A 15,971-nucleotide genomic window follows, 5' to 3' on the forward strand; every position below is an offset into this window, starting at 1 on the left:
TTAAAATGTATTTAATTACACATTTCTTCTCTCACAGTAGTTTCTCAGTCTCATCCAGCCTCTCTGCGTCTTCCTCCTCTCTTCAGCTTGTGGTCTGGACTTTGACATGGAGAAAGGTTTCCCCCCAGCACAGGATGAGCCTCCTCCCTACCCCGGGTCCCCTCCTTACCCTTCTCTCTCTCCACCCGTGTCTCCCCCGATGCCCCCCAGCGTCCCCCACTATGCCGAGGCAGACATCGTGAGCTTGCAGGGTGTCAGTGGCAACAACACCTACGCTGTTCCGGCCTTGGCCTCTTCAAGCCCCGGGGCTGATGCCGCCCCGCTTCCAGAGCTGCCGCGCCAGTGTCTCATCTTCAAGGAGAAGCTCGGGGAGGGGCAGTTTGGAGAGGTGAGAAATGAGATGAAAAGTAACTCCAGTGGGTAGAAGGGTGAGTGTGCTTTAACAGTGTCTGCCTTTTTCATTTTTTGGGTGAAAGGTACACCTGTGTGAAATCGAGAGCCCTCAGGACCTTCCTACACTGGAGTTCCCCTTCAATGTGAGAAAAGGTCGCCCCCTTCTGGTAGCTGTGAAGATACTGCGCCCAGACGCCTCCAAGAACGCCAGGTCTGTAGCATCATATGTGCCTCAGCCTGGACTCTGGCTTCAGTGTGATTCACAATTGTTCTTTCTGTTATCCCACCCTAACTTGTCTTTCACGCTTCCTCCTGAGGTCCTTGAACCTAATAAGTTTCTTAATTATCAAGGAGTATTTAGTGGTCATTTGAAAACAAATCATTGGATATTCTCAGGTTCTCTGTTTTATTTGAAGTGCTAACCTTTAGTAGAAGTTTGTTGCCATTTTTGTAAAGCAAACCTTGTTGTTTTCATGTACAAATCACTCACAAGCCACTCGCTGGTGACAGCGAGCTGATTACTGCCTCTACAATAAATGCCTGCTTCTCTCTCTGATCTCTGTGGATCAAAAGTTAATTAAGAGAATTCAACTGCTTATTTGATGCCTATCACTGTGCAGACATCTCTCCCTGTCTGTGACCTCTAATGACATGTTTCTGTCTTGGAACTAATTGTAGGTTTTTTTTGGCCATATGTGCACAAACTAGATGAGGTTTCTGGGTGTCTATAGACTTGTAGGTGTTTGACTCCCTTCACCTGCTGCTTCTTTACTCCGGCTCTCCCGGAGTTTTGCTCTGAGCAGATTAAATCAGCACGTGTGAGCTTATGTTCAGGGAACATCTTCCCACAGATTTATATTTGAGGTTAGTGAGAGCCAGAGCTACGCAAACATATTGAGCAGCAAAAACAAATCAATGAAGTGAAAAGTGTGGAAAGCCACAAGGAGCTGCAGGCTGGGGGTGTTGATTATTGACCACGGGGGGGTCGGCAACCTCCTCACTTTACCCAGAGTTAACATTAAACATGTTGTTTGATAAATATTTTAGGATGCTTTTTTTGTTTTTTACAGTAAGCCTGAGAAGGAATTGTTTCTCTTTTTTATCTCTGATGTAACTTCTTCTTCTCACCTCGACAGGAACGACTTCCTGAAAGAGGTGAAGATCCTGTCTCGCTTGAAGGACCCGAACATAATCAGGCTGCTGGGAGTGTGTGTGAGCAGTGATCCGCTCTGCATGGTCACCGAATACATGGAGTGTGGAGACTTGAACCAGTATTTGTCCCAACGAGTGCTTCTGGACAAAACTGGGCCTTCACACAATACGCCAACCATCAGGTAGGACATGCGAACAAATGTACACACATACTTAAAAACACACACAGACGCACACAAAGCAACAGTTTTTATTTTCTTCCATCTGTAATTTCCTCCCTCCAGTTACCCAGCGCTCATTTCCATGGCCAGCCAGATTGCGTCAGGAATGAAGTTCCTCTCCTCGCTTAACTTCGTGCACCGAGATCTGGCCACACGTAACTGTCTGGTTGGGGGTGAGAGGGGCGAGAGCGGAGAGGACCAAGGCGGAGAGCGTCACATCAAGATCGCAGACTTCGGCATGAGCAGGAACTTGTACGCTGGAGACTACTACAGGATCCAGGGCAGGGCCGTGCTGCCAATACGCTGGATGGCCTGGGAGTGCATACTCATGGTGAGAGCACAGGAATGTTGTCTTTATATTGGATTAATTAACAAACGTGGAGATGACTGTTCTTTTTATACAGTTTCTTAGACCACATTTGACTGCAGTGGTTCACAGTTTGACTTGCAGTTATGGGGCTTCAGTTTCCTAATGTTTCCTATATGCATCATACACATGTAGTCGTGTGGCAGCAAGTGAATCATATTAGATTCAGGAATTTTTGAGGCCTCGACATCATCAGTGTACATGGGGTTTTTTTCCCCCTGAATTTATACAATCAAACACATGCAGTGCTACAGTGAGATACATTAAAACTCATATATGGAAACTGATATTTAATTTATTCATCAGAGCGTTCAATATAAATTCAAGAAATTCGAATTTTCTGGCTTTTTAGGGTTAAATTAACTTAATGATGATAACAGGCCGGGTTTTTCGAGGCAATGAATGATCACAGAAAGGTAGCCGTACAGATGTGCGTGTAGGTCCACCTCCCTTACACGCAGAACAGTGCTTCGCTGTCCACCTTGGGGAAACCCCAGTAACAGAGCATAAAGTTTAGCCAAAATAGAAACAGGAAATTCCCAGCCAACTGTGAAATGTCTCAAATATCCCGTCAGTAAATTTTAAAGAACAGATCCACAAGCTGAGCATAGATGGTACAATGTGATTACTTTTACAGTAATGGAGTTTATGATAACGAAGGTGACTGCGTCGGTGTGTGTTGGTGTCTGATCACAGGGTAAGTTCACCACGGCGAGCGACGTGTGGGCGTTCGGAGTCACTCTGTGGGAGATGCTGAGCGTTTGTCAGGAGCAGCCGTATTCCACCCTCACGGATGAACAAGTCATCGACAATGCTGGCGAGTTCTTCAGAGACCAGGGCAGACAGGTACATCTCAAACGCAAACACACTAAAACGAACTAAAACAGCATCCATCCATTTTCTTAACTGTTTGTCCCATTCACCATCCCAGCTGGTGAAACCACCTCTTTAACATGTTTTTACTGTTTAGTATATGCTGAAATATCACTTTCGAACTGTGAACTTAATCGTGATTTGAGCAGACCTGAAGAGAAAGAAGGAAAAAAAAAAAACAAAAAAAACCCACAAACAAACTGCATCAAATGACCGATTTCATGTAAGGTTGCAATCACGGCCACCCTGCAGAGGAAGCTGCACGGGCTGGCTGGACTAAGCCTCAGAGGTAGGAGCTCAGACATCTGGAGGGATCTCAGCGTAGATCTGCTCTGCATGTCAAAAGGAGCTACTTGAGGTGGTTCAGGCATCTGGTTAAGAAGCCTCCTGGGCGCCTCCCTTTAGAGGTTTTTCACGAATGCCCAACTGGGAAGAGACCTTGGGGTAAACCCAGAACCTGCTGGAGAGATTACATATCTTGCCTGACCTGTGGATGCCTTCAGATCTCCCAGGAGGAACTGGAAAGTGAGGCTGGGGAGAAGGTTGCCTGGAATACCCTGCTTAGGATACTGCCATCACAACCTGACTTTGGATAAGTGGATAAGATAATGAAAGGATTGATGGAGGATTTTAAATAAACAAAACATGCGTTTGCTGATGCTACAGTGCTGGCTTTTACAGAACTGAAATTCAGCTTGGATCCTTTTATGATCCAGTGATTTATTAAATAACGGTGGGATGTTTGTTTGTTTATTTTTATTTGTTTCAGAAGTACCGAAAAAAGATTCAGTATCATAGTTGTATGAGAATATTCATCAGATATCCTGTTTGTTCTTCATACAGTTCTTCACTCCCTTAACTCCCATAAAGACTTGCTTTGATGACCCTCTTCGCCTCACTAACTTCCGTCACTTTGTTCTGAAACGTGACAGAAACCACTCAGTTCAGAAAAGAGGAACAGGGGTTACCCAAGAGAGGGGATTGGTTAAATAGTGCTCACTTTGTGCTTTTGTTGGATTTTTTTATAATATATAAAGTTTCGCCAGTAACCGTTCTGCCTCCGCCTGCACATTTAGAAAAATATAAAGATGTGAGTCTGCTGTGTGCTGATTTTTGTTGTTCTATTATGTTTTTCAATATTTGATTAATCATACAAGACTTTATCAGTTCCGTCTCTTTTCTTGAATTCTTCCACATATTTCCACTTTAGCTTATTTAATTTTTGTATAAAGTGATTTGAAAGTATAAACTCGTCCGATATCTGGCGCCCCCTAGTGGTCATTCATTGGGCCAAATCTTTTCCTTGAGTTTAAAAGGGTAAAACTGCATGCACTGGTGAAGTTAGACTACACTTTTATGATTCACATAATTACTAAACAAGTAAAAAAAAAAATTCACAGGCTAAAAATACAAATTGCACTCCAGATTAAATCAAAATAAGAGAAAACTCATAACTTTTGCATATGTTTAAAACAGGGGATTTTTGTCACGTGTGGAAACGATATACTATATAACAAAGCGCAATGCCTCTGATCTCTAATCTCTTCCTGCACCTTTCTCCCTCTCCCTCTCCCTCTCTCCCACAGGTGTATCTGAGCAGGCCGGCCGTGTGTCCTCAGGGTCTCTACGAGCTCATGTTGAGCTGCTGGAACAGAGACTGCAAGGTCCGCCCATCTTTTGCTTACATCCACTCCTTTCTTACGGAGGACGCCATGAACATGGTGTAAAGTAAAGCAGAGGAGCAGAATAAGAAGAAAAGGCTTGTGCGTTCATGCATACTTCCCACAGTGGGAAGACGTGGTGGTGGCTACACGTATGGGGCAGACGAAAAGGGAGACCGGGTTGCTCGCTTTTATATTTTGTACTTTTTGGGTGGATGGGGCTGAGAGACCGCTGGTTCGGTTTTAATTTCACATCAGACCCCAAAGACAAAGCTAACTTCCTCTTAACATAGTTTAAGCTACATTTCTCGCGGGTGGTGGTGGTACTGGTGGTGGGTGCGGTCTGCATAGGATCTAATTTCTTCATGGAGGGTTTCTGTGACTGGTGATTATGTGCTGTAGAGTTAAGGAGCTCAGTTACAGGAAACACTCTGTAAACGTAGGAAATCAGGAGCAGTTATGAAGTTTAATGATTGTGTTTTTTTTCAGCATCTCCACACAGGATGACAGGTGTGGGTCACATGACCCGCAAAGTTTTAAGAAAATGCCTCATGTCTAGAGAAGAAACACACACACACAGACAGGTATTGTGTCAGTACTTATAGTATGTATAAATTACTGCACATAGACATGGCTGAGCTAGAACCTCAGTGATGGATTTCATTTTTATCTCAGCTCCTTATCCGTACGTAGCGACCCACGTCCAGAGTTGTCAGTTTTAGTGGACTAATGTGAAATGATGTGGACCAGACAACAGCAGCCCTATTTCTGCAATGTGATCAAGTCAACACCAACGTCGTAGTCAAAAACCCCAAAAATAAATATTTGAACTTCATCTTTGAGCCACAGTTTAAAAAGAAAAAACAAAACAGGTTGTATGAACTTCTCAAACCTGAGAAAAAGGTGCAGAAGAGGAGACTCTGCTACACCTTTGCTGCTCCCACAAACTGGAACAGCTTTTCCAAGCAGATGGAACACCAGCCAGGCGGTGGACGGGACTTCAGATGCGCCTGCTCGGGTGTTTTGGCTGTGACTCATCAAAAAGGAAAGACTTTTTTTTTTTTTTTTTTTAAATTCCAAAAACCAGCTGCACTTTAAACCCTTCACGAATCCCCGGCTGTGATGAAACTCGTCTCTGTGATGATTCCTCTTTGATGTGGATTCTAATGCTTTTTTTTTTTTTTTTCTTTCCCCAAAGTGAGATCGAAGCGAATCACAGAAGCAGGTCAAACATGCTTTTTTTTTTTAAATCCTCTCCAACACAGCGTCGCCAAACCATTAGATGTAAAATATTTTATTTTTTAAATGGAATGGCATCCTCAGTTACTTCAATTTGAAATATGTGACAACCTTCTGTTCATTTTTTTTTTTTTTTAATGTGCTGACATGTTTAGTCGTCCAGTAATCTGTTTCCATTCATCCAAATGTATCACTGTAATCGTTGTTCAGAAGGATATTATGTGTCTTATCCGATATTAAGCGGGTCATTCCATGGAAAGTAATCAGTGCCTCCCACCTGAGCCCATCAGAACCAGCAGATATTTTTGTACAAAAAATGTGGCATGCATGCTTATACTGTACATACTTCATACTATGAATATTTTCCAAATAATAGGAACTCAAAGTACATAGGCGAGGGTTCAGATGTTACACTTTTTAATTTAAATTATCATTTTAGCATTTTCGAGACGTGGAAATGTTAAAAGTGCAGGGAATAGTTACAAAACGCTGTCAAACCTGAAAAAAATTGATTCCAACTGTCAAAATCTGAGGTAAAAAACTTGGATCGAGTGAAAGGAACATGTTGTCCTGCGCCAAAACAAAACTGCCACAAGCTGAACAGACAATGAAGCAACAGCAAAGAAAAAAGGAAAACTTTCATCTGTTATATCCACATGCTTATATGAGCCTTGAAACATTACCCAGAATGCACTTTTTTTTTTTTTTTTTTTTTTTTTTTTTTTTTTTCCTCCTGTGAGCAAATCAGACCCAGGCATCCAGGCTGCTTGTCATTATTTCTGTTTCTCTATAGCATACAGATTATATGAGTGTAGTTTTGCTTTGGAGCTATGATTGATCCAGCGCCGCTATAGTCAACTTGACTGAGCAGGCAACTCATGTACCCTGGACGGATTGCCAGTCTGTTGCAGGGCTAATAGAGAGACAACCATTCGTGCTCAAATTCGCACCTATTGTCAATTCAGGCTTACCCAAACCCACGCTCGTCTTTGAACTGCCGGAGAAAACCAGAGAGGGGAGAGAACACGCAAACTCTGCACAAGGTTCATCTTAAAATTAGTTATAGAAAAAGTTTGCTAAGTAAATACAAGGTATTGGCTCCAGGTTGTGACGGTGGGGGTTTATTAATAACAATTTAATATTTACATCACAACTAAAATATGTTTTTCACCCATTTCATCTGTCTCTTTTACTTAAGTGGCTAAAAAAAATTAGAAAAAAAGAACAAATAAAATAAGCACTGAGTTTTAACCAACTCTTAAAATATTTATGGTATGAATGTAATATTTTGCATGCCTTTGTTAAATAGAATTATTGTACCAAAAATATATTGATTCAGAGGGGTCAGGTGGAAACTTTTTATATATATATATAGCTATATAGATTTGGCTGACTTTATATTGAATGACCCAGTCTGACTGCGGTAGAGTCAGTGCATCTACCTAACCGACAGAGCAGCACTGTAAATCAGTCCTGATCAACATCATGAAGTAACAAATTCACCGGTGGTGAATGGTTGTGCCATACGAGTCCTTTTTGATACACTGTAGTTTAACTAAACCCATATTTTTTTATATATACTATACGTACTTAGGCTCTCCTTGTTGTCTGATTTTTGTCCCGTTCTGTCTGAAGCTGAAAAATCACAGTATGTACATATTTTAAGGACAGAATTACAATTTCATTTAATATATAAACTCTGTCCCAACTGGGGGTCTTCTGTGTTTGTGTAGAACGCTTGCTACGTTGATGCTATTGTAATTCACTGTGTTGTCTATTTTTGTAGATGTTTTAATAAAGTTAATCTTTTCAAAATCAGTGTGTGCTTGTTATTAATTACATCTGTCCTGGTCGTTGTGTCCTTGGGCAAGACACTTTACCCTACCGCCTACTGGTGTTGGCCAGAGGGGCCGATGGCGCGATATGGCAGCCTCGCTTCTGTCAGTCTGCCCCAGGGCAGCTGTGGCTACAACCGTAGCTTGCCTCCACCAGTGTGTGAATGTGAGAGTGAATGAATAGTGGCATTGTAAAGCGCTTTGGGTGCCTTGAAAAGCGCTATATAAATCCAATCCATCTGTCAAAAAAAAATCAAAAGTTTCATCGATTGAAATATATTTTATTATAAGTCTAACATAGATGATGTTTAATATTTGATACAAGCAGCCAACTTTCACACTATATCAACAAAGGCTGAAAATGCAACATTAAAAAAAAAAAAAAGAAGAAAGTATTAGTCACTAGGAAGCACCAAAGGAGACAGGCGGATTCTGGCTTTCGTCCTCAAAAGTGACAAACTGGGTTAAGACCAGTTTGATATGAGGAACTGTTCCCTGATGAGTTTAACTAGTCTTAAACTGATGCCTGAGGAGTTTAACCAGGCACTTGGTTGCAAAATGCGGAGTGATTCTAAAAAAACAAAAAACAAAAAAACTAGGAAAAAAAATTGCACTACTTTAACGCAGGAAAAGACAAGGCGACTAAACTCAAGGCAGCGCGCATAACAAAGCAGTAGTACTTCGTGATGGTCCTTCTTTACTTATGACAGCTGTATAAAAAGGCAGTTACAGTGAAGAAGAAAACAAAAGGTTCAACATACTTTCATTGGCTTTAACAGGAAACCTAACCAAACCATAAGTTGTTCCAACCACCCACTTCCTCCCTCCTCCTTTCAAGACACAAAGAAACTCCTCCCACTTGCAGTTCCAGCCGATAACATTGTTGCCAACAATGTAATCCATTACTACAAAGAGACTCACTTATGTCTTTTTGCAATGAACTAGTAGACAAAGAAGAGACATTCAGTCTTTTGTGATTAGTACATAAAAATATTAACAACATTTCAACACACAAAACTCTGAGGTGATTTGATAAACGCTCTCAGCAAGATTTCAGTCAGTGGTCTAAATGTAGAATGTACATTGCGCTAACGTTTGTTTTTTAGGGTCTGACTTTGTCAGAACCTCCTTCTCTCGTGCTCAGAGCCTCCAGGTGAATGATCAGATTTAATAAAGGGGTGTGTAGCAGTGGCAGAAGTGTAGCAGCATACTCAGTTGGGCTCCCTGAAAGTGTATGTTTTGCATTATTTGATTAATTGAAAGGCACAGAAAGAAAATAGAATAAGGCTATAAGCTTTTCCTACATTTTCATATTAAAAAGTAAAAACAAACAAACAAACAAACATAATAGTTCATTGACCTAGTCCCTAAAAACTGGGCTTCTACGTATTAGCTGAGGCTTTTGTCAGCCAAAGACAGAAGTTGTGCAGTCGCTGTATCACGTGAGGCTGGTTGCAATGTGACCTGCAGCATGAAGCACAGCAGCACAGCTCAGGGACATGAAAAGAAAAACCACACAACAGGGGAAGAAAAACCTAGCCTTGTTTAGACTGGGGAAAGGACATGAGTGAAAAGCATGCATTCACACAGACAATGAGAAAGGTTTACAGTGTTTACAAGTCAGTACAGTCGTTACAGGTACGAGGAGATGTGGAGCTCTTTGTCTAAATATTGTTGACACCTCTCCTGATTACTCTTCTCAATGCGCCCGGGTGGTTTTCCCTGCAGCCTGCGAGGTCAAAAACACAAATACGAATGAAATAACATGTGTACTTGTTTTGAAGTCTGTTACAAAGCCTGTTTGCCTTTCATGCAAACTGCACCTGGGAGATGTCGACTCCAGTGAGTTTCTCTACAGCATTCGGCAGCTTAGTCATGATGTCCAGCACTTCTCCAGCAAGTTTGGAGGCTCCTACATCTGCGCCACCGCTGGACACCATGGTAATCTTCTGTGTCGCTGACAGTGGCTTGCTGATTTCCTCTGCCATCTGCAGAACAAGAAGGATCAGAATTAGTACACTGAAGGAGCGTGATATGCTTGCACCTTCAAAGTGTGCCATCCGTGAGCTAAGAAGCATGCGAGTCAGCTAATTCTTCTGAAAACTGAGCAGAGAATCACAATTTCAAAGAAATCTCAAAGGTTTAAAGCAACAATGTATCAAGCTTTGGGATATAAAGGTATATAATTAATATACCTTTTATGAATAACAGTTGAGTTGTGATTACTGAAATTTGGTTAAAAAATATTTTAAAATGTAAAAAAAAAAAAGAAAAGGGAAAATTTTTTTTTGCAAATTTTATATGCAAAGAGAAGTAAAATAAAATCAACATTAAGGACTAGCGCTGATGAAAATGGGTTGAAAGGCCAATATAAAAAACAATATTCATGATATTTTCATCCATCAGAGTCAAACTGACCAGAGGCAGTTTCTCCAGCAGCATGTCCACCATGGCTCCTTCTTTGTACTGCTTGAAGGCCTCTGCCTTCTTGTTCATCTGCTCGGCCTCAGCACGGCCCTTAGCCTCCACGGCAAAAGCTTCTGCCTCACCCTTTATCTGCATGACAACACACAGAGCAGAAAAGACTGTGATAAGAGTGACGATGGCAGTAGTCACATGAAGCAGGAGAGAAAATAATGCCACATTATATGATGCAAAGTCACAGAAGGTAAGGTGACGAGAAAATTAACAGTAGGAAAAAAACTGTGACAGAAAAGGGGCGGTTCTCACTCTGATGGACTCTGCCTCAGCCTCAGCTTCCATGATGAGCTGCAGACTGCAGTAGAAAGGAAAAAAAAGAATGAGTTTTTTGTTGTTCAGTTCAAACTATACAGAAGCAATATTATGATTTAGTGCTCACCGCTGGGCCTCTGCCAACTTCTCCAGTCGGTATTTCTCAGCTTCTGCAGGTTTCTTAACCTTGGCCTCCAGCTCCTTCTCCTTGCGTGTGATCTCCTGCTCCTGCAGAGTAATCTGCTGCGTACGCTCCACCACTTGAATCTGCATCTTCTCCTCTTCGATGCGCTGCTTGGTCTTGGCCACCTGAAATGGAAATTCCAACAATTCCCAGTTTACCATCAATAAAAACACAACATTTTGGACTTGGCCAGGCATTATGATGAGCGTACCTGAAGCTGATAGGCCATTTCTGACTCGGCCTTCTTGGCATTGACCTCAATGTCATAAGCTGCTTTCTTCAGCTCATAGTCTCGCTGGGCTTTCGCCATTTCAATCTCATTCTTGTACTGAGCAGACACCTTCTCCTGCATTGCGTGTGCCTCCTGAAAATGAACAGTACAGGAGAGAAAGACAAATTTGGTACTGCTCATCAGCATCATCTTGTCAGTACATGTCATTGTGCCGTCTTTCTCCCCTCTCCCTAACTGGTCCTTGCAGATGGCCGCTCCCTGAGCTTAGTTCTATTGGAGGCTTCTTCCTGTTAAAAGGGAGTTTTTCCTTCCCACTGTCACCAAAGCGCTTGCTCATAGGGGGTCATATGATTGTTGGGGTTTCCTCTGTTTTCTTTGTAGAATTGTAGGGTTTTCACTTTACAATATAAAGTGCCTTGAGGCAACTATTGTTGTGTTGTTGTGGCCCAATCTAGATAAAACTGAATTGAAATGAACTGAACTGAACAGGCAGAATGACATTGACGATTATTTACCTTAATGACAGCATCTCGTTTGTATTGAGCCTCTCCAATCCTGGCATCCTTCTGCACCTGAGCAGTTCTGGCTTTACCCAGCGAGTGGAGGTAGTCCTGTAGGAGAGACAGAAAGAAGGAGAGAAAGTGACAACCGACTACCAGAGAGCCTTATTCAGGCATTGAAAAGCAAAGTAGTACATCAGACAAACGAGTAATGTCGTTACCACAGAAGCACTTAGGCCTCATTTATGTCTACTGGGATGGCTCCAGGCTGAGAGTCGGGTAAGTCAATATCAATCACTTAAGAGCATTACAGTAACAGAGGAAATCATCAAAGACTAAACGCTTTGAAAACCTACATATTTCTAATGAATTTATCACAAGTCCATCAGCATTTGGCTTTTTTGGGGAGGCAATTTTTTGCATGAATTTGCTTATTTTTAGTGGTCTGTCACAGATCCCGCATATTATCACTCAACAATACATCGTTTCCTGTTGCACCAAATATAATGCTCTGACAGAATATTCAAGATCTCATGGTAGATAAGCTGTCTGTTGACCCCAACACACGTTACAGGTTTTCCACGCAAAGCTTGCTTTATTTCAGCTTGCCATATTTAAAACAAAATCCTATTTTTCCTATACATGCACATTCAATCACCCACTGAGGAACTGACAATGGCCAGCTGGAAAGGTTTAGCATATCCCCCATGCCCTTCCAGCGTATTTTGTAATGTTTTTACAGTCAGAGTCTTGTCACCAGTGTTGGAAGAAGAAGTACTCAAACAGACTTGGCATACCTGATCATCATGAACATCTTTCAGCGTGTAGCTGACGACACCAATCCCCATGTTGACCAGGTCAGAGGAGGCTACTTTAAAGACCTGCTCAGAAAACTTCTTACGATCCTGGTAGATCTCCTGCACACACACATAAAGATTTGCACACGTCAAATTACATACTGTAAAAAATAAATAAATAAATAAATAAATAAAAGAAAAAAAAGGCATGCCCTGTGCTAGTACTGAGTAATAAACATTATAATTTTGTGCATAAAAGTTCTGCAAAATGCATTTTAGGGCCTCAATGAACCAACCTCTACAGTGAGGTGGGCAATGATGGCTCTCTGGTGTCCCTCTAGTGTCTCCAATGCAATCTGAGCGATCTCAGCCTCAGACTTTCCCATGAACATCTGACAGGCAGCTGCCAACATCTCCTTGTTCTGGCCCTGGATCTTCACCTGGGAAAAAAACAAAAAAAACAAAACACAGTTTAATGTGATCTCATTAAGACACTGCTATGAATCCTCCATAATGCTTCCTGTGTGGCCCGTGCTACAGACAGACAGATGTTTATTTCACCATGAAGAAAACAGTTTATAACCTTTATAACCTAAGACCCAGCAAATCATTCTTGTCTTCTGTGGAGTTCATGTGACATGTCAAGCATAAACTATGCAGTCCTACAAATTTATGAGTCCTACTGTACTGTAAAAACGAAATCCTTTCTAGTGATGTCATAGACAACACGGCCTGTTCTACAGCTTCCACATTTTATGGCAGTAGGTGAGGATGTGATACATGTTTTGCAGATATTGTTTTTCTATTGCTAAGGATGAAATTGTTTCTTCAATATGAGATTCTTGAGTTTAATTTACCAGGATTTCAAAAAAAAGTACCGTAATTTCAACCATTTCAAAATTTCAACCATTTCAAAATAAACTTTTAATCAGTGGGACTTAAAAATGTGTTTTCAACCCATGCTGATACTTCAGGAAGCAGAGGGCTGAGTGTGGCAGAGAGGATTCTACTCAGAATTGTAGAAGTGGAGTCAGACTTTTTGCTTTCAGAGCATGAGGCAGAGGAAGGAAAAATATTAGAGCAGGAAGTTGAGAGCTCAGGAGGAGGACATAGCAGCTTTTCTGGAGTCTGACCACACACGCGTGCACACAAACACACACACCTTTTATATCTTAGTGAGGACATCTGATTGACATAATGCTTTCCCTTGCTGCTTACCCTAACCATCAAAAATAAATGCCTAACTCATACCCCTAGCCTAAACCTAACCATGACCTAATTGTAACCCTGACACAAAAAACACATTTTCAGCCTCAAAAACTTCCTTCCAAACTTGTGGGGACGGGCATTTTGTCCCCATAAGTGACACACACACACACACACACACACACACACACACACACACACAATCAGCTAAAAGTTCTTAAACTAGTTACTCTGTTGATTTAAATAACTATTAATATACTGCTAAAAGTGAATTAAACTGTACCTCGCCTTGTACCTTTCTTTATTAATTCTGTTTTAATCATAATGAGATTCACTTGAAACTGTGAGAGTTGATTTTAAAGGCAGTTTTGTGCCATGTGACATCTAATTATTCCCAATCTGTTGTAACTTCAAATTCTGAAAAAAGTTCTCAAAGCATACCTGCGCAATGCCGGTGACAGAGATAGGGACACCATGGCGGGTGTAGACTTTGTCACTCTTCACATTTAGAGTCAGGGTGTTGAGTGTGATCCTGATTAGACCAAAAACAAACAAACAAAAAAAGACCAAAAGGAAGGGTGGAACTGATGAGATTCAAAAACTGAGAGCAAGGGTAACAGTAACATTGGAGAAACTAAGATTGCTTCCCTGATAATGGCAAGCTTCCCTATTTGCGGTCTCTGTCTTTATTTCACACTACGATGAACTGCACAGCAATGTTGTAGCTATAAAAACTACACAAGGGAAATTAAAATTAAAATGGGAATGACCTCTGGATTTGTTGAATACACGGCAAGACAAACACTCTTCCTCCAGCAATCATTAGAGGTGGAGAACGGCCGCAGCCTGACAAAAGAGGGGAAAACAAACATTAACAAATCCATCCAATAAGAGTCACTCATTCAGGAACTGATTCAAGAGAGCACAGCTGAACTTGCAACCTTTCATGACAGTGCGACTCATGCAATTCATCCACAACAGCTTGCGCCATTGGAAAATTCCTAGCTTACTCTAAACTGTCAGCAAGTCTTGGCCTTATCACAAGACACATGTGACACTTGTACACAACACTTCACTCTAACAATCCAATTCCAGGATTACTCTGTCTTTTGTTTATTACACTGATCTTCTGAGCTGCAAGTTTCTAAACAACAATAAAGCTTGCAGATGCTATGGTGAGAATATTCTCATGTGTTGTTCACAGAAACAATAATTAATCCATTACCAGACACCACCATTGCTTCATTGGGTCCACATGTGTAAAACATCTTGAATCCTAAATTTGAGACACACAAAAAACTTGTGAGAAAAAAACCCAATGGACTTGATTTTCCCTGTAAAAATGTTCAAAGTAGAAAATAAATGTATGACATGTATAAAGAGACAGGTGGATGTATCCACCAGTACAACACACAAAATATAGATTAAATCATTTTTATTACAGCGTCTTATTGCTAATTTAAAGGCAATGAGTCCTATGCTGCCAACTATATTTTATTCATGTCGGTTTAAACCATTTAAACCTAATTAGGTTTCCATGTTTTCCCAGCGACCCTCGGGGCTCCTCCCACTCCCGACAGCCCTAATCTGAAAGTCCGAGTTCCGTGTGAAATGTAATAGCTGGAGCAACCGTAAAGCACAAAAAAGTACCGATAATGGCAACCAAACACGGGTGTTGGATGTAAAATTAAAAACTTTAAAGAAAGCGACCTAACCTGCGTATTAAAATTCGCTATCTCGCTATTTAATCGAGTCTGGGTCGATAACGTGGGGGTTAAAAAAAACTGCCCAGTGTTTACGCTACAGCACCGCGATTTAACACGTTAAAACGAGCACTCCGGTTAACTTACCGTTATCCGGTCAGATCAAAAGAAAACCTTTTTTATATAAAAATAATGATAATAGTAAAATAAACTGTTACTGTTGCGACGGTGAGAGTGTTGCTGCCCGTACACTGCAATCAGAAAAATGTCTGATGAGTGGGAAGTGCTCTGCGACCACGCCCATCCTCACGCTGACAGTGACGTAAGTGTGTCTGTTGTCATCTGGCGGCTTAGAGCGACAACTGCACCTCCACCATATCTATTTATCTATCTAGCAAAGAATTTATGATATCATGATACAAGGTTATAATAGTTAACTTAAAGTAAAAACTAAAACTAGAAATAAAGAAACAACTTTTGAAAAATCTAAAAACAGAATAAATATTCTTAGTTTTAGTATTTGTAATTTTGGTTAAAAACATTACAACTTGCCTGATGAGGCAATGATGAACATGTTTATTCAGACATTGGATGTCTACATGCTGGTGAGTCACCCACCTTTAAAAAGTTGTTTTTTCACAGTAATACCTGTGATGACCAGTTTCTCTTTATTTTCAGGACTATTTACATTCTAGATTTTCACTGAATGCATCAAAACTATGAATGAATACATATGGAATTATGTAGTAAACAAAAAGTGTGAAATAACTCTAAACATGTTTTATATTTTAGATCTTCAAAATAGCCACCCTTTGCTTTGAATGCTGCTTTGCACACTCTTGGCATTCTCTCGATGAGTTTCATGAGGTTGTCAC

At 41.0% G+C, this 15,971-nt stretch overlaps 2 protein-coding genes across 7 annotated transcripts in view; one reads left to right on the top strand and one right to left on the bottom strand.

Annotated features, from left to right (window-relative positions):
* The window catches only part of ddr1 (discoidin domain receptor tyrosine kinase 1), a 49,089-nt gene extending 41,365 nt beyond the window's left edge, over positions 1–7,724 (top strand). For all 5 annotated transcript variants that reach the window (XM_040030140.1, XM_040030139.1, XM_040030142.1 and 2 more), the window contains 6 exons: positions 87–388; positions 477–604; positions 1,530–1,727; positions 1,830–2,097; positions 2,830–2,979; positions 4,593–7,724. In XM_040030140.1, coding sequence (XP_039886074.1) covers positions 87–388; positions 477–604; positions 1,530–1,727; positions 1,830–2,097; positions 2,830–2,979; positions 4,593–4,733 — 1,187 coding nt within the window. In that variant the 3' untranslated portion in view covers positions 4,734–7,724. The remainder of the gene's footprint in view (positions 1–86; positions 389–476; positions 605–1,529; positions 1,728–1,829; positions 2,098–2,829; positions 2,980–4,592) is intronic.
* Positions 7,725–8,006: 282 nt separating this feature from the next.
* flot1b (flotillin 1b) lies at positions 8,007–15,387 on the bottom strand. Of its 2 annotated transcripts, none has more exons than XM_040030145.1 (13): positions 15,315–15,387; positions 14,619–14,669; positions 14,164–14,239; positions 13,835–13,925; positions 12,484–12,627; positions 12,188–12,307; positions 11,406–11,501; positions 10,870–11,022; positions 10,602–10,783; positions 10,472–10,517; positions 10,160–10,297; positions 9,565–9,729; positions 8,007–9,470 (listed from the first exon to the last, which is right to left on the bottom strand). In XM_040030145.1, the coding sequence occupies exons 2-13, from the start codon at positions 14,659–14,661 to the stop codon at positions 9,441–9,443; spliced, it is 1,284 nt and encodes a 427-aa protein (XP_039886079.1). In that variant the 5' UTR covers positions 14,662–14,669; positions 15,315–15,387; the 3' UTR covers positions 8,007–9,440. The 2 variants fall into 2 exon arrangements, with proteins under 2 accessions (XP_039886079.1, XP_039886078.1); XM_040030144.1 differs by having other exon boundaries at positions 15,244–15,379.
* Positions 15,388–15,971: the final 584 nt, after the last annotated feature.

Source organism: Simochromis diagramma, unplaced genomic scaffold (assembly GCF_900408965.1).
Source record: "Simochromis diagramma unplaced genomic scaffold, fSimDia1.1 OVJJ01000361.1, whole genome shotgun sequence".
NCBI classification, from domain to species: domain Eukaryota; kingdom Metazoa; phylum Chordata; class Actinopteri; order Cichliformes; family Cichlidae; genus Simochromis; species Simochromis diagramma.